At 38.9% G+C, this 22,504-nt stretch overlaps 3 protein-coding genes and 2 long non-coding RNA genes across 11 annotated transcripts; 2 read left to right on the top strand and 3 right to left on the bottom strand.

The window, feature by feature from the left end:
- Positions 1-1,921: 1,921 nt before the first annotated feature.
- LOC105044625 (serine carboxypeptidase-like 27) lies at positions 1,922-5,894 on the bottom strand. The gene is given in 10 exon segments (XM_010922583.4): positions 1,922-2,180; positions 2,297-2,402; positions 3,726-3,821; positions 3,940-4,067; positions 4,486-4,598; positions 4,601-4,745; positions 4,841-4,926; positions 5,030-5,122; positions 5,207-5,302; positions 5,404-5,894. Coding segments are annotated over 10 exon segments (1,518 nt in total). The 5' UTR covers positions 5,831-5,894; the 3' UTR covers positions 1,922-1,952.
- Positions 5,895-7,497: 1,603 nt separating this feature from the next.
- LOC140857893 (uncharacterized) lies at positions 7,498-8,341 on the top strand. Its single transcript, XR_012141338.1, has 3 exons — positions 7,498-7,615; positions 7,715-7,909; positions 8,111-8,341. It is a non-coding gene; the product is annotated as an uncharacterized lncRNA (long non-coding RNA).
- A 1,269-nt stretch (positions 8,342-9,610) lies between these two features.
- LOC105044626 (DNA-binding protein S1FA) lies at positions 9,611-17,977 on the top strand. Of its 6 annotated transcripts, none has more exons than XM_010922584.4 (3): positions 9,611-9,759; positions 9,928-10,036; positions 17,583-17,977. In XM_010922584.4, the coding sequence occupies exons 2-3, from the start codon at positions 10,010-10,012 to the stop codon at positions 17,796-17,798; spliced, it is 243 nt and encodes an 80-aa protein (XP_010920886.1). In that variant the 5' UTR covers positions 9,611-9,759; positions 9,928-10,009; the 3' UTR covers positions 17,799-17,977. The 6 variants fall into 6 exon arrangements, with proteins under 6 accessions (XP_010920886.1, XP_019706295.1, XP_019706297.1 ...); XM_019850736.3 differs by having other exon boundaries at positions 17,580-17,977; XM_019850738.3 differs by having other exon boundaries at positions 9,725-9,880; positions 9,973-10,036; positions 17,580-17,977.
- Positions 14,509-17,585, bottom strand: LOC140857894 (uncharacterized). Its single transcript, XR_012141339.1, has 2 exons — positions 15,802-17,585; positions 14,509-14,967 (listed from the first exon to the last, which is right to left on the bottom strand). It is a non-coding gene; the product is annotated as an uncharacterized lncRNA (long non-coding RNA).
- A 732-nt stretch (positions 17,978-18,709) lies between the features above and the next one.
- On the bottom strand, positions 18,710-21,381 carry LOC105044629 (peroxidase 21). 2 transcript variants are annotated; one of them, XM_010922590.4, is made up of 5 exons: positions 21,133-21,381; positions 20,402-20,550; positions 20,120-20,308; positions 19,522-19,687; positions 18,710-19,441 (listed from the first exon to the last, which is right to left on the bottom strand). In XM_010922590.4, the coding sequence occupies exons 1-5, from the start codon at positions 21,200-21,202 to the stop codon at positions 19,035-19,037; spliced, it is 981 nt and encodes a 326-aa protein (XP_010920892.1). In that variant the 5' UTR covers positions 21,203-21,381; the 3' UTR covers positions 18,710-19,034. The 2 variants fall into 2 exon arrangements, with proteins under 2 accessions (XP_010920892.1, XP_073113344.1); XM_073257243.1 differs by lacking the exon at positions 21,133-21,381 and adding an exon at positions 20,627-21,094.
- Positions 21,382-22,504: the final 1,123 nt, after the last annotated feature.

The following is a 22,504-nucleotide window of genomic DNA, read 5'->3' as shown; positions in this document are numbered from 1 at the left end:
TGAATCATATGATAATTGCACCTAGGGGTTCATACTTTCATTCTACTAGATTGCCACTATATACTGCTAGGTGTCACTGGTGGATTGTGAGATCATCAGGCGTCATCTTGATGATCAATGACCTCAAAGGATAGAGCTGAAATTGTTCCAATCCATCGAAAGAGTTTCGATAATGTTATGATGGAGATCACAATATATCTCATTACCAAATAGAATGGAACCTATGGGGTCACACATTAAGGAATTGAATCTTGAATTAACCAATTGGGCTTATGAAGTTTTAATTGGATTAGGATTTAGTAAAATTCTATTGGGTTTAAAAGAACCATGCTAGCACATGGTTAAACCTAATTCTTCTCTGGATTGCGAATCTTTATTAGATAAAGATTGGATCAAGTCCATAGCCTTGAACCTAATCTAAATTTATTTTTATTTGGATTTAGTGGGGCAGCTATTTGAGGGCCCAAAAGAATTGGATTAAGTCAATGAGTTGGCAAACCAATCTTCTCATTTTTTTCCTTGTTTTTTTCTTTTGTGGCGAGGATTAATTGAAAAAAAGAGATGGTGCATGATCCCTTTTTTGGAAACTCCAAGGGGCGCATCCCTTGGAGAGGGCGTGAGAGAGAGGGAGGGGCCCGCCTCCTCTTTTGCTTTGGCATGGAAGGGGAGAGAGAGAGGGGCCTAGCCCCTCTCTCTTGTGCATAAAATCCTAAGGAGGCATCAAGAGTTGGTGCCCCAACTACATAATAAATCAAGTGGCGCCACTCATCTTACCTTATAAGATGAAGGCACTACATCCACTTGACTTTTGAGGTAACGGACTTTCTAATTAGGTCTGATTTTTTTAGGAAGAAAATCAGATTAAAAGATAAGAGACCTTATGAGATAAGATCTAATTTTTTAGCCTGATTGGATAATAATTTGGAATCAAGACAGGCCTATTTAAGGAGATGGTCTCCTAGGGTTTGAAAAAGAGAATTTTGAGAATTCAAATCACCTCCTCCTCTCCTTCTCCACGCCACCCCTTCTTCCTCTCTTTCCTACGCCCAAATGTTGGGCGTTCTATCCTCCCACACGTCAAGGTGAAGGGTGTTGACACCGCAGTCAGAGATCAACGTGTGATCAAAGGTTCAAAAGATTGAGATTCTACTTGGAGAAGAAGAATCTATAATGAGAAAAAAAGTTCAAGGTTGATCCCGGTGGATACCTGTAGAGGTCGGACACGTGTGCGGTTCAGAAACCTTCAGATCTAAGATCATCGATTGCAGTATATTTCAACCTGCGTAAGGTATTGAGATCCGATCTCAAGTTTATTTTAATTTTAAGATTATATGTATGTCTTAGATCCAGGGCTCGGGTAGATATAGATTAGATCTATTGTATGTAGGGTTAAAGGGTTTAACCTATATCATTTCCGCTGCTACTTCAAAAGTTTTGAAATCTATGCATGCAACCCTACCGATCTTCTAACAATAACTAGCTCAAATGTAGCAAGTTTTGTATGAGTATGTACAAAACTTATTTGTAATGTTTACAATCTGTAAGGGTTTTATACAACACATTGCGGATGAAATAGAGACTTTTGTCTGGTCCAGTGAAGCATGATAGTCAAATAGCAAAAATATTAAATAACGTTTTGATTGATGACTTCAAGAATCTCAACAAAAACATACGATTCATATCTATCGAAAAGAAAAGGTCATACTTAGCCAACAATATTATAGCTATAAGGCAACTCTACGAAATCCAATAACCAACTGAAACAGAAGTGCACCTTTATTCTCAGCTGATACATCCAAATATGCACAGTTTCACTAGCTTCCTTGCTCCTTGTTGATGCTATATTGAAAATAATGAATTGAAGGTTGACAAACTAAAGAATATATATATATATATATATATATATATTTTTTTTTTATATATATTATATATATATATATATATATATATATTCACCAAGCACCAAAGGGGGGCACTAGATTGAGATGAATGTTTCGCAGCTCTTGTTGTCTTCTTACTTCAGTTGTCTGGTTCTCAGTGTCAGCTGGCATGAGCTTATCCTGTAAGAAATGTCTAAACAGTATTAGAGCTTGTTGAGGGCGATGGAGAGGAACCTCATGTCCTGCTCCCCTAACAGTCACAAAGGTCAGGCCCTCATAAACTTGAGTCCATCCACCGACCTAGTACATAACAGAGAGGAAGGTGACAAAAGATATTGATCAGATATCTGAAGAATGAATGCCGGAAGCTTCATCAATAGCCTGGCAATATCTGAAAAATAAATTGTTAGACTAACCTTTCCATGGTCATACCAGGGATACCAGCTGATGACAGTTGAAAGGTTGAGAGCATCGATTGAATATCTTGTTGCAGTCAGTGGCACAACAGAATCAGTGTCTCCACTGCCAAAGATGCAATCGCAATTCAATTGAAAAACAGGATTCAAAATGGTAGTAGTCGATGAGTAAAAGTAATCAAACAAACATGAAGTCTGGTAGTTCAATCTTCAACCTTCTCTCTCACCATTGGCTGACCATCTTACATGTACCCTAAATCTATTGTTGTTTAAACTTTCATGCTATTTGTTTTATTAGTTGCTCTAAATTTTCAGGCTATTATTTGCTTAACTTGTTTCTACAAATTTAAGTTGTATTTGCATCTCTTGTTATATATCAATGCAATCTTCAAAATAAATTATGTTGAGTACCAATGTGCAGCCGCACTGAAATATATTTTTCAGATCAGCAAAACAACCAAGACTAAAAGTTTCCTTGTCTATACCAAATTTAAAATATCTTGTATGAAATGACCTGAGGGTTCTTTCTCTTCTTCTGGGAAAAAAAAGTGAACTCGGATTAGTGGAAGCTTCGCCAAATAGCAAAGTGGAGGCAGGATAAAATTCAAGTCTCTTTATCAACGCAATAGAGTGATAGACTTTACCAACTTGGCAAGCTGGCACTCCAGTTCTGTAAGTTATACATCCATTATTCCAACTACTCATGTTATTATTTGCTGAACATGTTTATACACTATTGGTCTCAGTTTGCATCTTAACTTAAATCCTTGGGAACACTTGCAGTTTGCTGTCGTATGCAGAAGGCTTGAGTTCTATATATTTAAGGACTTAAAAATATCATATTTATGTGTCACTTTGATACTTTTTGCAATTTTTTTTTAATTTTAAATATTTTTCTTCAATTTCTTCCTGTTCCAAGATTTTTGAATTTATAACTGAGCCAAGATTAAATCTGGGCTTCCAATGCACCAAAGCCTTGGGCATCATAATTCATGAGCACAGGGACTTTCAGTGCCAATGCAGTGGAAATCAATATGAAACCTGTAAAAATTAGATAGAAGCATTGACATTGCTTTCACTCTATGTACTCAACAAGTTTGATTTCATTTGAATCAAAAAATCATGGGTCACTCTTTATAAGTAGAATCAAGATTCTGTGAGCTTTGATTCACCTAACTAGGCATTCTGCAGCAGAAGCTTATATTTAAGCTCATTCTCGACAAAAATAGAATCATATTTAATTCAGATGGAATTTAATAGAGCTCAGAAAAAGTTCCTCCTCAGCCAGCCAACATAAAACCTGTAGAACTATTCCAGAAATCTAGGGCAAGAGTTGACCCATCTATTCAACTTAAAATGTATTTTCAAATTAACGCATGCATATGTCTGTGTATACATGTACTATGTATGTATGAAAAGCATAGGGTACCTGAACACCCATATCCTTAGGCCAGCTGCAATAAGTTCTCGGTAGATAGGAAGCATGGATCTAGGAGAATCTGCCCAGTAAATCCCAACGATATTGCTGCGATGGGGCCACCAAGAAATTAATGTAACTACAACTTATTGAAGAAAGCTTCCTTGAATTCATAAAGTACCGAGAAAAAAATGTGAATTCAATTTTATACATAATGACAACAAACCTGCATGTATCCCAAGGGTAAGGAATACCAGTAACGTTGGCATGGAGTGCCTTTTGCACCTCAGGATGATTATAGTACACTCTGGCATAATTTTCAGTGCAGGGATCATAAGCTCTGGACATCCAAGGCTGAGTTTGAATAACATATTATAAGATGCAGGCTAAAATTAAAGTGACATAAACTCTTTGCCATATTAAACTTAAATTTACAGACAAAGTCAAGTGGTATGATTCAAGGAGCTCGAAACCAGCTTACATCTATGTCAATATGAAGACATTGAAAATTGAAAGACACAGCCTTGAGCATTTTTACTTTTTTTTTTTTTTTCTGAGTGAAAAGAAGAGTAAAGATCAATAAAACTCATTAGCCACATTATTATTTTTTTCTTTTCAAACTGGGCTGGCCTTATTGATGTTGCCTGCTGACAGAGTAGTACATAGCTCAAGGAATTTGAAAATTTTAATGGATGGCAAATCAGAAATAGGTTTAGAAACTGCTCAGAAAATATTTAAGTTGAAAAAGGGCAAATGGATGCAAGGTGCTTACATAATGGCCCCTTATTTTGCGCTTAAGAGAAGTAGCGTCAGTGCAAGGACTTGTGTATATACTGTATGGATCAATGTGCCCCTGCTCTATAGTGGCGGCATCAAGAACCTTCAACACTCTGCTGAAGGGTGTGTTGATGATTGAAGGTCACAGGTGACCATCAAATCATGATAAGTGTCATCCGATATCAGGCCATGAGTCCACCAGTACTCAAAAGTGCCCACAAAATCATGGTAATCTTCAATAACTCCGTTGCCAACCTTCATTCAAGATCCAAAATGCTGAAATTGCCAAACTAACAGCAAGAAACAGCAGAAACAAGTGGACAAAGTAGTGGAAAGGTTCCGGATTTTACCATGAATCCCTTGAAATTAATGATTGGGTTTTTGTTGCCTTTGTTCTTTCTATATACAATTTGAGATAATTGAGGAACATAGTGCCCTGAAATGTAACTAATAAGAGATAAAGTCACTAGGCAACAATGGATTGCTTTAGATGAAGCAACAAAAGACCATGTCAAGGCATTTATCTGTTCACAAATCACCTGCATAACTCTCTCCAGAGATGTAGAAATCTCGATATTTGTACTGGGGGAACCTCTCAAACCAATTCAGAAGAAATTTATATGCATCGATAGCTACAAAGAAAAGCAAAAACTTGAACTAATGACCTCAGAATCATTCCAAGTAGAAAGAATGTAGGATCCAGGTGAGAAACTAACCTGTTCTCTGATCTCCAGCAGTGTAAAGATCCGACGAGGTATTGGAATAGGAGAAGCCGACACCAGCCGGGGAGTCCAAAAAGAGCAAATTCGCCTCTGCCGGCATTCCAACGTATCAGAAAAACCCATAAAGGAGAGACTTTTATACAAATTCGGACCAATTACATGCATAAAAATCACATCTTTCAGAGATCTACCACTGTTCCATGCATATGGATTCAGGAAGAGGGTCTTTCCATCTGGGTGGATGCGGAAGGGGCCGATCTCCTCCGAAGCGCCATAGGCTATCGAAGAGCAACCCGGGCCACCATTTAGCCAGAGGACAAGTGGCGCGGGCTGGGTGGCCGGCGGCGCTTCAATGAACCAATAGAACAGCGCCCGGCCAGCCCGGGCGTTCACTGTGACATAGCCAGAGTACTGGGAGAATCCCACTGGGGGCTGGCCGGGAAGCCGGTAGATCCGGTCACTCGCCCGGCTGGCCGCCAAACCGCCGACCACCCCATAATTTAGCACCAACGCCAACGTTAAGGAGAATGATAAAAAAACAGTGGAAACAGTGGAGGAGAGGAGGGAGGAGGGCAATAAGGACAAGGAGGAGCCCCCCATTGGCCCTTCTGCCTCCATGGCACTCGCCGAGTCTTCGGCGCCCGAGGAGCTGTGGTCCTCCAAAAAGAGGAGAGGAGGAAGAGATGAGGGTTGTAGGACCCATGGGAGGTAGTTGGCAATTCCGGTGCAAACAAAGACACGTTAGCGAGTGAGTGGTTGTCAACATTCGACTCAGCCGCAGTAGGAAGAAAAATGGCGTAGATATTTTTGTTGCTGCTGCTGTTCTTCCTTCTTGGTTTTATTCTAAAGGCCCAGAACACATGGGGCTGGGCATAGGAGCGGGTGAAGGTAGAAACAGATGAAGGAGAAAGCAAGGGGAGGGAAAAATATTCATTGCAACGGTGGTATCATGTAAAATTTATAATAAATTAATAAAAATTTTATATTTTTTTATTTATTATATATTATATTAAATTTTATAAATAATATTTTATATTATTTTATATATTTTATTTATTTTTAATTTTTTATTAATTTATTATAACAGTGACATGATATCACCGTTACAACGAATATTTTCTTGTAGGTAGGGCAACGGAGCAGCTGAGAATGGGAACAGAAGATAGCTATCCCAACTTAAATTTTATTAAAAAATAAAATAAAATAAATAATAATTTTTTTTTGAATTTATATTTATTATATTTATATTTTATAGCATGCAAAAATTATGTTTATGTCATGCTCAATTGACGACGTTAGTAAAAATATTTATCTTATTAAAAAAATTAAAATTATATATTTTTGAATAATTATTATGTCATTTAAGATTATTTAAAATATTTTTAATTTTTTTTGATATAGTATTTAAATCTTATTTAAAAATAATGATTCGACTGATATTTTATTAAGTTATAGATTAGAATGTCTGATAAAAATTAATCTTAAGGAGATAAATATAGATATTTTTTAATTATTAGATATAAATATAATTTTTAAAAATTTAAATTTTGTATCCAAAATTTGTACCTCTTCGAATAAATTTTTGTATTCAAAATCAAATTATTTTCAATCCTACATTTCAAGTCTTCCGTACTTCAAAATTTTTACTTTTCAAAAAGAATTCTACAAAATTTCTATAAAAAATCATGTTCTCGATCACTATGAAGTTAATAACCATATATATATATATACACACACACACACACACACGCACGCACTCCATGCCTTTCTAATGCAAGGATAATACGTTGGTTTGTGTTTGTTTAATTCTTAAAGCCACCGAGGGTCACTCCAGAGGAAAAGACAAAGTAAATTTGTTGGTTTTGCTTAGCAGGAAAAAGAAAAAGAGTGATCGTACTCTCTAGTCGTTGGAAATGGTTATTAAAAGTGAGAGGCTATGTGACCAACGTTATATAAGGTATAGAAATGATTCGATGTATATGAAACAACTCTGAAAAAGTTATTTGTCGTGATGTGTGTCTCTTAAGTCGAACAATGCGTGTGGCTTTGGTCCAACAAGGAATGCAAAGCATGCCAAATTAGTGGCTGTCATCAATGTCATTTCGATTAATGTGAACACCTGAACGGATAGAACAATTTTGGATTTTTTGTATCATTGCTTGTTTAGTTTCTCTGAAATATCGCCGTTCGGATACTTCTATAACAATGAATAACAGCCTCTAGGACCGGTTAACTCGAAATTAAAACATGAAGGCAGAATCAATGGCCTTGCTATTATCATTCACGCTTTTGTTATGTTTTTTTTTTTTGCTGATGATGTTTTGATTTTTTTTCTAGGACTTCTTTGAAAGACAGTGAGGCAGTTACTCATGTCTCGAAACAGCATCAAGCGATCACAAATCAGTAAGTAAATCGTGCAAACCTTAGAAATAGAAAGTACAGATTTTTTTTTTTAAATGCAAATATTAGACAGTACAAAGTAACTTGGCCGGGTGGTGGCAGGAGCATTTGTCCTTTGTTGAGAGGGTTGACTCACCGCTAAGTTATTTTAAATACAATCCTAACTATTGGCTGGCTGCTCATGGATGACATTCCTTGATGACTTACCAAAGGTGATACCCAATTTTTATTTAGCGAAAAGGTCCTGGATCTTTGGCCATCATTTGTGGGAGCTCTTTTATCTTCCTAAACATAAAGGTGATTGTGCTATCGATGGAGTCATTATTTTTATAGTAGAGCATTCAGAAGAAATTTTGTAGATTGAAATAATGATTTTTTCATATCTTTATATATATATATATATATATATATATATATATATATATATATATATATATATATATATATATATATATATATATTTTGACTCTTTTGATTGTATTCATCTTAATTTTATAGGAGTGTTTCATCATATTCAAAGAAGAGGAAGAATAAGATTAGAGGGAAGGGGTGGCTTTGGGTTTGGAAATCCTGTGTGGCCCGCCATATTATCATTTATTGCAGGGAGAAGATTCTCTTTGGGACGCATGTGGGGCCTTTACCCTAGGAAAACCTTCACGGGCAAAGTATTGTGGACATCGAGGGCTGCTTTAGCTACTTGCAGGCAGATCCAGAGGCGATCTGGAGGGCCTACAGGTGAGTTTGGCTCCCATCCATCACAATCCTTGGTTTTTTGATTGTCCCATTCAGTTCAAACCTACCGTTTCCGACCACCATCAGCCATCAATAAAAAGAAAACCCTTTTTAAGGATAAAGCTGCTGCGATATTATCTAAAAATGCATTTTTTAGCATTTTAACTCCATAATGGCTGTTTATGATAATTATTATGGTTTTGGTGATCTAAACAATGGCCATGATTTGGAAGCAACTAAATTAACTTCATAATTACTGGTTATGTTAATTATTGTAGTTTTCTTTTCGTTGATTTAAACGGTTACCATGATTTACAAAAATTAAATTATTATGATCATATGTCCAACAAAAATGCATTTAAGCACTTGGCAATGGCTGCCGTGTAACTTAGCATAAATTTAAAATTAAAAAGGCTCAATTAAAAAAAAATCACTCAAAAGTTATTCGGCTAGTGGAGTGCATTCTTATTTCCCTACTTGAACTAGTATGATAAAGTGTGATTTGGTGAAGCAAAATTATTGGTGCAAGACAGCTGCATGACTTTTGAATTTCTAAATTACAGTAGCATGGCACAATTTGAAAATGACCATAACGTGGAGAATACAACGTGGTAGAGGAGTATTATTTTCTCATATCATTTAATTGCCATTTAGTAACATAGGATAGTTTACAACAACATGAGGCCGATAATGTGGCGAAGAAAGAAACATTACATTGCTACTTCGTATGAATCGTAACTACATATAGCTTGATATCTCTTGGTCCTGCTTGATATGATTCCAGCAAGGACTTTGCTACTTGCCACTTAAATTTTTGAGAATAAATGTTCATGACAATCTACAATGATATTAGGATAAATTATCCAAGATAGAGAAGCAACATTGCCCCATTACCTCTTGCAAATCACAACTACCATTATGTGTGTTGGCCAAGACACATGTTTGCTGGGGTCTAGAAGAGGAATCAGTAGCTTGCAACCTAAATTTCGAGGGATACTTCAGGGAAAAGTATCAGTGAGCTGTGCCAATATATATATATATATATATATGCATCTAACAAAAATCATTGTCACGCTGATGACCACATCTGAACTTGGTGACGTTTCAGCTATATGTATTTGGATAATATTATTATACACGTGGCAAGTCTTGCGCAAGAACTAAAAAGAGAGTGAAATCTAGTGATTTACGTCCCATCAACTCAAAACTCTGGGTGAGTCAATTAACATTTGCTACCTGCCGACGGATTCAAATTAGGGCACCAAGAATGGGACGCTCCCGACCCGAATCGGCGGACCGTGTCCGAGTTGGGGACGGAGTCCATCCCACCGTATATTAACTCAATAAGAAGAGAGCTGGAAATTGAAAGCATCAAAGTAGGCCCGCGTGCGCTGGAGAGGTCTAGTGCGAAAAGGGTGCTTCCTTTCTTTCCTTCTCTCATTTTCTCTTCCATAGTCTCTTTAAGTCTTTAATCCATCTTGATTCGAGGATCGGAGGACGTGCGGATCGTCGTTACTATTGCTTGATTTTGAGTTGGTTAGGGTTTTCTTTTCCGTTTTTTTTAACCTAATCTTTTTATGCAGTATTTATTTTTTTGTGAAGAATTTTGTTTCCAAATCGGGTGGCAGCGAAGGGATCGAGGGCGGCGTGGTGGGATCTGGCGCCATGGGCGAGCAGTTCTCTGGTAGCGCGGTACGAGTGCGGATCTGTTTTCTTCATCCTTTTCTGTATCTAAACTTTCCGCGTGGATCGATCCGTGCTCGATCTTGAGCTATCTTTTCGATCCAGTTGTAATTCGTTATAAAGAATCCACGTTCTTTCATATTGTTTCTTCCAGAATAATCTGTTGCCGTTCTAGAGTTGATCTCATTTAAAATTACTGATATAAACTTTTTAGATGATCGAAGCTTTCTTGACGTCCGTCATATGGTTTTGGCACAAATTACTCCTGCATATTCATCATCTTAACAGCATAATTTAGAGATGGGACCCATTTTAATTTCTCTACATTGCACCAAAATATTCTCAGTTGGCACTTATTCCCAATGCTTATAGTCTAATCCTCGGTAGCACCTAGTAATTGTTAATCTTTACTGTTAATCATCGTTATTCTCATAACCATCTTCGCTAGCTTGATCTTACGAATGCATTATTTTCCTCAAAGGTGCTGTCTCTTGCTATTTCAAGGTCTTTTTTTTTAGCTGTCCGATACTGCTAAAGGTGCATTTTGTGGGATGGTATGCTCTGTCTACTTATTAATCATGTACTTGCAAGTTAAGGAAGTATTATGAATTTGATAATCTGGGAACTATTGGAATAGTTTGCAACGTGCATTTCATTGGAGGTTTATTCTTTTTACCATTGTCATAATTTGCACATTGTTTTTTGACATTTGCCCAGGTTGTGAATTGGTGCAGTTTTTTTTTCTTTTTTTGGGACAGTCACTGCAGGCATGCAAGAATCTTCAAAACATCTAGACATCTACAATATTTCTCTTGCAATGTGATCACATACATAATCTCATCTTCTTTCTTTATATAATTTATTAAGAAACCAGCAGGACTTGCAGCAACAGCTAGTTAGAGAAAGGTTGTTTATTTACTACATCCTCGCTGAATCTAATGATGTAAAACCTTTCTTTATGTTACCAAAATAATGAATCATAATCTTTGTTCTTTTTTTCTTTTGAGAAACAAGGGAGAGCAAGAGCTCCACCTATGTTCATTAAGTGAATGAAGGAAAGTACGTGAAGTCCTCCACAAGTGAGGAACACAATACATAGGCTAACTTCTTAGAGTATGCATAAGGGTATTCAATAGAAGTGAAAATCAGTTTGACAACCAACTGGGCTTAATCTGTTCCCAGCTTGCAAATGTCTCTAAAGCTTTGTTAAAGGTCCATTGATGTGTGGATTCTTTTCCAAGGAAGATACAACTGATTATTCTCTCAAGCCATAGAGTCCAGGTCAGGGCTAAAGTGCAAGAGTCCTAGACTAAGCCATAGAGCCAATTTTCTGTATTTCCTCGGCTTCAGCCACACTGCTTTTGGAGTCATTCTTCTTGACCTCTTATTCGAGTAGAGTGCCAACTCGATTTCAACACGACATGTATAGTTGTAATAAGCTGCATCTTTTGTAATAAGCTGATTTAATTTGATTTATCCACAGCCGTTCTCCATCAGATAAAAGTCTCCATGACATTTAGAAAGGAGAGTTCTATTGAACTTGGGTAGATTGAGGATGCCCAGTCCCCTTCTTGTTCTTGCACACTACCTTACAATTAACCAGGTTAGGGGTTGGAGAAGAAATAGTCTTGCCATACCATAGAAGGCTGCTTCTCAACTTAGGGACTTCATTCAATAACCAAGTAGGTAAAAGGAACAAGGACATGTAAAAGACAGGCAGGGCTATGAGGACCCAATGTACCAATGTTAGTCTTCCACCATTGAGAGCAGTTGCCTCTTCCAACTTGCTAACTTTTGCTTAGACTTGTTTAACAGTGGCCACCGCTCGGTTTTTGTGAGAGCATTGGGAGTCAGATGAATACCTAAATAAGTGATGGGGAAGGTTGTTGCGGGGCATCCCATGGCAGCAGCTAGTTGTTGTTCTCTTCCACATTGCTGACCCATATAAAGTAGAGAGGTCTTCGCAAAATTCATTTTCAATCCTGATTCAAATTGGAAGCCCATCAGTATTAACTTCGGGTTGGTGATCAGGGAGGTATATGCTTCACGAATAAGGATGTTGTCATCTGCATATTGGTGGTTGAGGATTCCTTCATTCTTGTGATCTGAGCCAAAGCCTTTAACATAACCAAATGTATTTGCTTGGTTGAAAATCCTTGTAGAAATATCTGAACCTAGAGCGAATATATATGGAGATAGTGGATCGCCTTGTCGAAGACCATTTCTGTATTGAATCCAATTTTTTGGTTGACCGTTAGCAAGGATTGCAGTTTTATCAGAGTTGAGGATGGTAGAGATCAACCCAAGCCACTTCGGTCCAAATCCTCTCTTTTATAAGGATGAATTCCCATTGGACCTTATCGAAAGCCTTTTTGAAGTCAAGCTTACAAAGGACACCCTCGTTCTTATGACATTAGGCTACAACTCCATAGGCACTTAGATAACTGTCTAGTATGCATTGTTTCTTGATGAAGGCTGTTTGAATATAATCTATGAGTGTTGGCAAGAGGGGTTGCAGTCCGAGGGCCAGTAGTTTGGATATGATTTCGAAAGAGCTATTCCATAAACTGATTGGCCTAAACTCTGATAGGCACTTGGCTACCTCCTTCGGAACCAAACTAAAGTAAGAGTAGTTCAATCTATCTAGCTTTGTTGTTCCTTAAAGAACTTGAAAGATTTTGAAGAGGCCCTCCTTTATTGTGTCCCAAAGATCTTGAAGAATGAGACAAGGTGTCCGTATGGTCTTGGAGCCTTATCATTAGATAGGTTAAACTTAGCCTTTTTGATCTCTTTCATAGTGAAAGGTGCTTCAAGATGGCTTCCATTGACACTATGTCTGAGGTTTTTGTTTCATTCCAGGAGATTGAAGAGATATAATTGAATTTTCTTCAAGCCATAGCCACCTGGTGATCTTTCGTATTCTTCCTTTCTCTTGTTCGGATAAAAAACAATTATGTGGAAAATATTTTAGGGAATAAAAAAAACAAGGATGCATATCTAAATTGATGATGTATGTATAATAAAGGGCATATATAATAAAGAATTTAGAGCGGGTAGCGGGAATTGAATCCGCATCGTTAGCTTGGAAGGCTAGGGGTTATAGTTGATGTTGGTTGATCATTTTTAACGTTTCTAATATTCGGCTCCTTTATAGAAGATCGATGTATTCCCAAAGAGGAAAATTAGATTCATACATCTATGTTAGCTATTCTGTATGAATCCATCCAAAGCTATTTGCTTTCTAGATGATCCCTCTAGAGGAGGGGGATTATATTAAAGGGCTTCAAGATGGCTTCCACTGACACTATGTCTAAAGTTTCTATTTCATCCCAGGAGATTGAAGAGATATAATTGAATTTCCTTCAAGCCATTGCCACATGGTGAAAAAAGCCAATGTTTCTATCTCCTTCCTTCAACCGGTGCACCCTTGATCTTTAGCATCATAGAATCTCTTCCTGGTGTAAGATGTCCTTAAGTTTGATATGTAGGGAGAGTCAGTGTTCCCTGTGATGACACTTCAGATCAACAATCTCCTTCAGTTTGTCCAGTTCTTGAATCTTCTTATGTAATTCAGCTTTCTCTCTTGTTATGTTTGCAATATTTGGCATAGCCCACATTCTTGAAACTCCAGGCTGCTCTCAGATTTATGGACACTTTGGAAGGCCAAGATTGCAGGCATTCAGGAATGAAGTGGCTATGGACCAAGCTGTTTTTACAAAGTCATGGAAGTAGGACCTGTAGCCAAAACTTCTCAAATAAAGAAAAAGATGAGGGTATAAGCTTGTTAGTGTCCAGGAGGATAGGGGCATGATTAGAGTAGGGGTTGGCTAAGGCTTTTAAAATAATGGAAGGCAACAGGAAATCCCAATATATGAGAGGAGAAACCTATATAACTTGGCAAATGAACGGTGGAGTCTCTTGTTGGACCAGGTATACAATCAGCCTTTTAGGGGAGCACCAATAAGAGTCGTCATGGTGATGGATTAGGGTGGCAAAGGCTTTGGTTCTATAAGGCTTTTGTTTCAACTAGTCCGTTGGTTGTTACTGAAGTTACCCTAGAAGCCATGGGAGGTCTACAAAGCTCTTAACCTCAATTAGCTCTGACCAGAAGGCTTCTTTTAGTGATTGAGTGGATGGCCTATATAGGCCCAGTCGCTGTTTCTTCTCAGGTCACAGAGGAAACCTGTAATAGTAAACATTTTGGTGAAAGAGGTTACATAGTTGAAGATTTTGCTATTCCAACTATATAGGATGCCACCTGCCAACAGCATCAAGGGAAAGCCAGCTATCTATTCTTCCACATGCCATAGGCTTGAGGATTCGATAGGAAGGATTACAAAGTTTGAATTCCTACATTATGCTTAGGTCACATTTGATGGAAAGGATGATGCCTTTGACAACACTCTTCTTCTGAGGTTACCCTAGCCCTCATATATGTCATGAAACAACTTTCAATTTTACGTTAACATCAACACCCAAGGAACAGAACAAATTGTCTTTTAACAAGCAAAATTTTAATACAAAGCCCCAACCTTTACTGAAGTACTCAAAAAGGAAGTCTTAATACAAATCCAAAAAGAAAAACATAACCATAGAGACATGGTTCATAGAGAGATGAACCAGCAAGCAGCAATTCTTGTCTTTCCACCAAATGGCTTTCTTCAGGCGATTGCAGAGAATACTGACTTTGATGGTTCACAATATGGATTCATGAGATAGACCATTTCTTCTGCAGATGTGCCATTTCACTAGAAATCCACAAGCAGCTCCAAAAATCTGCAGAACATTAATTGATTCTACAGCTTCAGGAGCTTCCTTGTTGGCCACTTTCTTCCCTTTGTCCATCACACTTGCCTTTTTGGTAATAGAGACTGCCTCCTTGCTGCCTTCTTAGTCCTTTGCCCTGCGGTCTTCTTAGGTCTCACCCACTTTTCTTTGTCCTGTATTGGTTTTTTGTCACCCACATTTAATTCAGAGACTAGTAAGGCAACAATTTTCATGTTCATCTGCAAAAACATCTTCCAAGCAGGCAAAACCATAACCGGGTTAGCCTGAACCAAATGTTGCTCATTCTCCTCCAAGGAAGCCGAGAGGGAATTACTGGGGATGGCAGGGTTGATAGCAGTTAGCAGGCTAGGGGCAGTAGGGGCAATAAAGTAATAAGTCTGCTTGGTGATTGCAACTAAGTTACGGGCATCAACAGGGAAAGCTGAGGGCAGGGATTTGAAACAAGGCTAGGTTTCCTTTAGTTAAGACGTGGAGTTTGGGATTTGAAGTAATCATCCTCGGGACCTCAATAGAGAGGTCAGCAGGAGGATTGGAGAAGGGAACTAGTCCAAAGGTAACATTTTTGTAGTAAGAAAGATTTTCGAGGATAGTCTTAATAGGTTTTTTAATCAGATTGGAAAAAACCAAGGAGTCATTTAAGCTCGAGTGGGTAGTGCTGCTGGAGTTAGAGGAAATGTCAGAGGGGCTATGGATAAACTGGTTATGGTTAGGGAGGCTATTGCTTCAAGAGCCAGAGGAGGAACTGTGTTGGCTAGGTATGTCTGGGTCCTGAGATGATAGAGTACAAGCTCACTGGGGTCATTCCATTTCTAGTCTGAGCATTCATTAGATCACCTCAGAGGTCGAGCCTCTGGAGCTTCTGGGTTGAAGCAAATGGCATGCACTCTAACTCTATAAGAATAATCACCCAAAATAACATCCGTCACTTCTGGAATATCTTATAGATCAATCACATAACAAGTGAAATAAGAGGACTTGAGATGGACCTTGAAGACACAGGCTTCATGTATTTCATGCAATAGCCCAAAAGATTCGACGAGCTTCTCCATGAGGATCTAATCCAGCATGTTCTGGGGAGATTATATTGTGCACACGAACCCTTTGATTGAACGTAAGCCTAAAGAACTCAGCATTTATTGTATCTTCATCTTTTAGTGAGAAAAGATATTCTCTGGAACTTGATGGCATGGATGCTATTGCCAAGCTTCTTCACTTTGTAGTCCACATCATTTCTGTCTGTCCACATGACATGGCTATAGCTATCTGTTGCTTGGAGACATCTTCATGTGGAGGCCCAATCTAGGTTGCAGCAGCTGTGTTGTTGAGTTGGTCCACCCCATTCACCATGTGCTGGGTTACAGGAAGGAAAGCAGCTGAGCATTGACCCAGTTTGGGATGTGGAAAGGATAGTCTTCTGTCCTTTTGGAGATAGCGGTCCTAGAGATGAGAGTAGAGGGTGGAGATGAAGTGGAAGGAGCTAAGCTTGGAGTTGAGGAAGCCTTTTTGAGGGGGTGATGGAGGGCAGGGCACCTAACTGCACAATGACCCACTCTGTATTTATAGTAGCATACAACAGCGTTTCCACAGATTATTGCTCTTGTGACCTCTTTCTCCGGACCTGAAGCATGTTCCCAGCGAAATCTTGAGTAATCGTGATCACTAATGGTGATGCCATCAACTAGAATGGCCCACCAGCCCTTGGAAATTGATGACAGTGTTGGATTTGACCGGGGGGAGGGGGGGTGGTGAGGGGAGGAAGGGGGGAGAGTTGAAGGCAGCGGAGGAAGGGAGGGGTCAGGATTATAGGGATGTGCAATTTGGTGGGGACAGGAGATGGGGGAGGGAGATTGGTGATGGGGTGGAATTGGTCAAGGGCAATGGTTTGAGGGGAAGGAATAGGGGGAGAGGATACTGTGATAGTGGGGGGAGTAGGTGTGGTGGATAGGATGGAAGCAGTGGCAGAGGTGGGGGCCAGAGTGGAGGCGGAAGCCATCTCAATCAAAATTCCTCTTGGCTAATAGATCTGAATGTATTATAATCTTGAAATACAGCCATAACCAAATACTTGATTGCAATATTTTATCAATGCCCATTTCTGCATGTGTAGATGTTTTTAGTTTGGCTTGTTGATTGCTGACCACAATTTTACATGTTATGGACATATCAATTTTTCATGAGAATGAGGCTGCGATAAGGTGCTGTAAGCTAGAACTTTGCTGAATCATTTTGCTTTACATCTGAAGGTTGTTTTCTGAATGAACAATATCAATGGTGCTGAAGCCATTAGTTAACGTGCAATAACTCTTTGAAAGTTTGAATATTTCATGCTTTGAAGAACTTTGTTGCATCTTGGAAGTAACAACTATGTTGAAGAAATTTCAGTATCATTTATGATTATTTTATTTGAGTCTTCTCCTGATCTTACCATGATTTTTAATTAAATTGAATATCTATATTTTTTTTAATTTTGCCTTTTAGTTTCTGGTGAACCTTATAAGGAGTTCAGGAAATTTATTTTGAATCTTTGGTAGCTTATCCTCATTGTTTTCTTTTCTTCAGTCTTCCATATTCTATTCTCATTTATGTGAGTGTTCTCTCTCTGTCTCTATAAGTTTTTTTTTTTAAAAAAAAAAACTGAATGGTGGTTTATTTTCATTTATTTAACAGTGAATTATTGTCGCTGCAGTTTGAATATTTCTATTTTTCTTGGTTCCTTTCTATCAGTCCTTTATTTCTTTGATGAGATGGGCATCATTCTTTTCAGCAGGAAAATTTGGTCAGGGAGGAGGCAACAAAAGGTTTGAACCCAGGGCTGGTAGTTTTACTTGTGATTGGCGGTCTTGTGCTGCTTTTCCTTGTTGGAAACTATGCCCTCTACATGTATGCACAAAAGACCCTTCCACCAAAGAAGAAGAAACCTGTCTCCAAAAAGAAAATGAAGAGGGAAAGGCTTAAGCAAGGGGTCTCTGCTCCAGGAGAGTAGAAATGGTGCCTACAAAACCAGCAAGAAATCTTGATCATAGTGCTGATAGTTTAGTTGCATGTCTAGTTCAGATACTTTAAAATTTTATTCTCGAGGTTTAGTTCTTTGTTAAGCTTGGAAACTTTGAAAGTTTACCATTTGATTTGGCATAAGCTATATTTAGTTGGAAATTCAAGGTAGATTGGAGTTACTAAAAATTTCCAGCCAGTGCCTGCTTTCTTGAATGCCATCACTATATGCTTGCTGCAATGCCACATCATTACCATCCTATTACCACCCCCCCACCCCAACCCCCACTCTTTCTAATATGTTGGGAACATCACCACCAATCTCTGAACCCTGGACCTGCATAGAATGCCACTCGGGCTTAGGCACCTGCACATGCACATATGGTAATTTCTCTTTCATTATGAAAACATGCAGGTTACAGTATAGCACCAGCTTTTAGCTGGGGATCATTGTTTTATGATCTGCAATATGTTTAATTGTTTATTGCTTTGCAATATGTTCAATTGTTTATTATTACATCTTGCTGTAAAGTTGAATAGAATATTTTTACACATTAATTTCCCATTCTTAATGAAAATATTCAGGTTCGGTATAGCACCTTACTGTTTAGCTGGTGATCTCTCTTTAAGATATGCCATACATTTAATTGTTATTTCTATGCAATATTGTTCAATTGTTTGTTGCTACATCTTGCTGTAAAATTGAACAGAATATTTTTATGGTTTTGGAGGGCGGAAGTAAATATTAGTCACCGATGATAATGAATGGCTTGTGTCACCGCCCTGTGGCCACATACTTGTTTAATATCCTGTTAGTATCTTTATTTTTCTGTTAGCATCCATTTCTCTGTTTTTGGTGGAAGATGCCCATAGGCATTCTCCAGCCAAAAGGATGATACTGGAATCCCTCTAGATGGAGGTAATTGGTATAGCACAATCTGCAGCTTCTTTGGTTATATACTGCAAGATCTCTAAGTGCACCGTGTGAATGCATATTTATATGTTCCATCAAAAGCTACCTTTCTGTATGGGTATTTTATTCTACAACAATGCACTGCATTTTTATTTTCATAACATCGAAATAAGTTGTTTGGAGGTAATGCACGTCTTGTTGGCTGGTCTTTTTATGCCCACGCTCAACCTATTTAGTTGTCAAAATACAAGTGATCACACCGTCCTTAAAAAACGTAGAGGCAACAGGTTTGGGGGCGGTTTGCAACGCCTCCCATTAATCAGCATTGACAAACCTGCAGTCTTTTCTTATCTCACCTTGATCTATGGTCAGTGGATTGTTCTCTGATAGCAAGAGAAGAGCACTCGCAAACCGTTCATGGAAGTAGCTGTTATTAGCTGCCATCAATTCCACAAATGGAGAGGTGGTAGGATCAGAAGTGAGCTGCTGATCTACCAGTAACAGCCCCCTGTTCTTCAACAAGTTCTGGTAGTACATGTTGTCAATGACCATCGGTGTCTCTCGGTCATTCCTCGAGTATGATACCTCGTTTGGGTCAGGGTTTGGTGTGGGACACCGGCCTCGAAGGTATTCACCACATGCAGGATCTATTGTGGGATCAATGGTGGGATAGAGCCTACCAACAAGGTTCACACAATGAACTCGGCCGACTGAATGAGCTCCTGAAATGAGGAGGGTAGCTTTTTATTGTGTTCTGAGGATGGAGAAATTGCTCGTTTTCAAATGGAGAGGGTGTTCATACCTAAGAGAGCGACTGTACCCTCTGTATCGATTCCTACTGACTGGAATCGTGAGAGAACCAGAGAGATGGATTCATTGTGATTAGGAATGGAGTTCTCCACCATATCTACGTGGCTTTCCTTGCTATCTCTTCTTCCAGTTTTCATGGGAATGTATGGGCCTCCAAGCTGTTAAGATTTTTTTTTTTTTTTGGTGTACAGAGTTGCATGATTAGTTGTTGAAACTTGAAAGAAACCGAGAAAATTCATCAGAGCTCAGAAAGAATTAATAAATAGTCAAAAACTATGTTTAAAAAGTGAAAAATCAGAACAGTAATAACGGCTTTCTGACACAAAATAAATAAGATGCAAGTACGTAGGTGAGATAGTTTTGGTCAACTAATAAATCTTAGAACTTGTGAATGATCAAATAGCTTGTGGATGGTTCCATGGTTCCGCAAGAACTTCGTGAACCGTTAGGCCAGTATCATATAAGCAACACTTCTTCTACTCGCAAACTCTTAAGCTGTATGTGAAGGAAGATGCAACGAAAGAAAACACTCAATAGCTAAACCATGGTTCATATAAAGCTGAGACCACCAATTTAGAGTTTAAACATACCCAAAGAACACCTTCTCTTGCAGAGAGAGCAACGATATCAGCACATGAGACCGTCTTAGGGCACTCCCTCTCGAGTGCGTCCTTGATCGTTGTGATGTACTTGAAGTTTCTCATGCCGAAACTCCGCTGGGAGGTCTGCTCTGATATTATTGAGTTGGTTGTCTTCAATAGAAGCGAGGCATCACAGGACTGCATAAGTAAACACAATACAAGTTTCCAAGAAGCTTTGAGATCAGAGAATGACTGATGCTTCAATGAATACTTAGAGAAAAGGAATCTAACCTTGACCATGCAATCATGGAAGAGATTTCTAACCCAAGAGACAGCAGTGTTGCCATGTTTGTGGTACAGCTTCGCCACCTCTTCCTTCACTATGTCCTCAGCTCTGGGACAGCTCTCTGAGTAGTAGTTTAGGCTCAGATCACCCTCCTCTGCAACACCATCACCTGATTTCTTAGTATTTGATTCCTTGCCTGATCTAAGGAATTAGAATCTCATGCTACGAACCAGCTGCATCCGATGATTCCATTTGGACTTCAGTCATGCATCACTGAGGAGGATAATTCTAAATAGGCGTGAGGGAGAAATTATACCCTGCACAGCATCAACATGCCCCACGTGGCCCTGCATGCAGCTAATCACGACCACTCATTCCTGTTAGTATGCATCGAGATAAATGCTTGATGAATAAAATCCACAAAAATGAGTGGCTGCTATTGGCTGCATGCAGTGTAGGGTATAATTTCTCAGTGGCTCATTGGATCTTTTCAGACCTGGTTGTAGCATGTCCTACAACCTGGGTTTGTGGCAGGTGCTGAACGGGCCACGAGGTAAATATGCCCCTGGAGATTCGTGAGTGTATGATGTCATCAGCACCTGCCACATATTCCATTCAACATGAAGGAAATCCCTGTAGTCAAGGCGGTAAAGGATCCCACAACGGATTTAAGCATTCTTTACGAACAAAAACGCACAAGCGTGATTTTAGCACTTGCTATCAAAAGAAAGATTACCAAAGCTGGAGAGGAAGCCGAACAGGAAGGAAACTAGGAGGAGAGTAGCAAGCCCTCGTCTGAAGGCCATGCCGGGTTCTTGAGGGGATTGAATGAGCCTCAGCCAGTTTCTACCCTCTTATAGGAAGGACTAAGTAATATGTAGACTTAATTAATAGGAATTTGTCCGACACCCTTCTCTTTCAAGTTTCAACATACCCAATCTTCCGGATAGGAGTGGGAGATGAAAGCAACTCCTCTCCACTATTGACGTTTTGAAGTCCTTTTATATTTTCTTTCTTCTGGCTTATTTTGTAGTGCATCCTGCTAAATTAGGCCAACATCCATACATTTTAAAGTCCTTTTATATTTCCTTCCTTCTGGCTTTATCTTGTGGCATGTCCTACTAAATTAGGCCAACATCCATGAGAGAGAGAGAGAGAGATGCCAGATTCTACCTCACCCCTGTGGTCCACTTAATTGCAGGGCGACAAGCATTTGTGAAGGGAAGACAACCTTAATCTAAATTTTAAAAGCTATTATGCTTCATTAGAAAGAAATAATTGATTTGAGAACAAAATTGCACACATATGGCCATGCTTTCCTGTAATCTAATAGTAGTGAACTCTGATAGTCTAAAAGTTCTACCAACTTGATGAAATTAGTGGATGGCACTAAGTAGAGGGAATATACACCGACACCCACCGGCCACCACCCAAGCACTACCATTTCCAAGACAATGATTAGTATAAGATGGTTTTTGAGCAGGTGCAATGCGCAACAAAGAAATGACCAGCATGCGTGGAAGCAAAATGATAGCATAATCCAATCTAAACTGATGCAGAAATTCAAACTGAAATTTAAGAAACAAATATAGGACTTGTTTGGTGGATGAGAATATCCGGATAATTTTTTAATCTTTCAAGAATGCTTTCAATAAGCTGATGAATTATGTTGTGGGAGGTTTAGTCTCACATCAATTGTGAGTCAAAAATACTCTACCTTATATGAGATAGGAGACCCTCTCTCTCTCAAGAGTTACCTTTTAGGCTAAAATCAAGAGGACAAAACTGTAAGACCCGACAGCCACAAACGTACCAGCTACGACCCAAAGACCGCAAATCTATAAGCTACGACAATCGTAAGCGTACCAACTACGGCTTAAGGACCGTAAGCCTATAAGCTACAGTATACACGTGGACAAAGCGCTAGAGGAAGGGTGCCTCTAATAAGACAGAGTCCTCTGATTGGGGGGCTACTATTGTGGGGGGTTTAATCCCACATCGGTTGTAAATCAGAAATACTGTCTTATATGAGATAGAAAACCTTCTCTCCCTTAAGAAGCATCTTTTGGGTCAAAGCCCAGAAGACAAAACGTGAAATCCGACAGCCG

The sequence above is a fragment of the Elaeis guineensis genome, chromosome 5, assembly GCF_000442705.2.
Source record: "Elaeis guineensis isolate ETL-2024a chromosome 5, EG11, whole genome shotgun sequence".
Classification (NCBI taxonomy): domain Eukaryota; kingdom Viridiplantae; phylum Streptophyta; class Magnoliopsida; order Arecales; family Arecaceae; genus Elaeis; species Elaeis guineensis.
The sequence above is the reverse complement of the archived record's forward strand: the minus strand, read 5'-3'. Positions and strand labels throughout refer to the sequence as shown.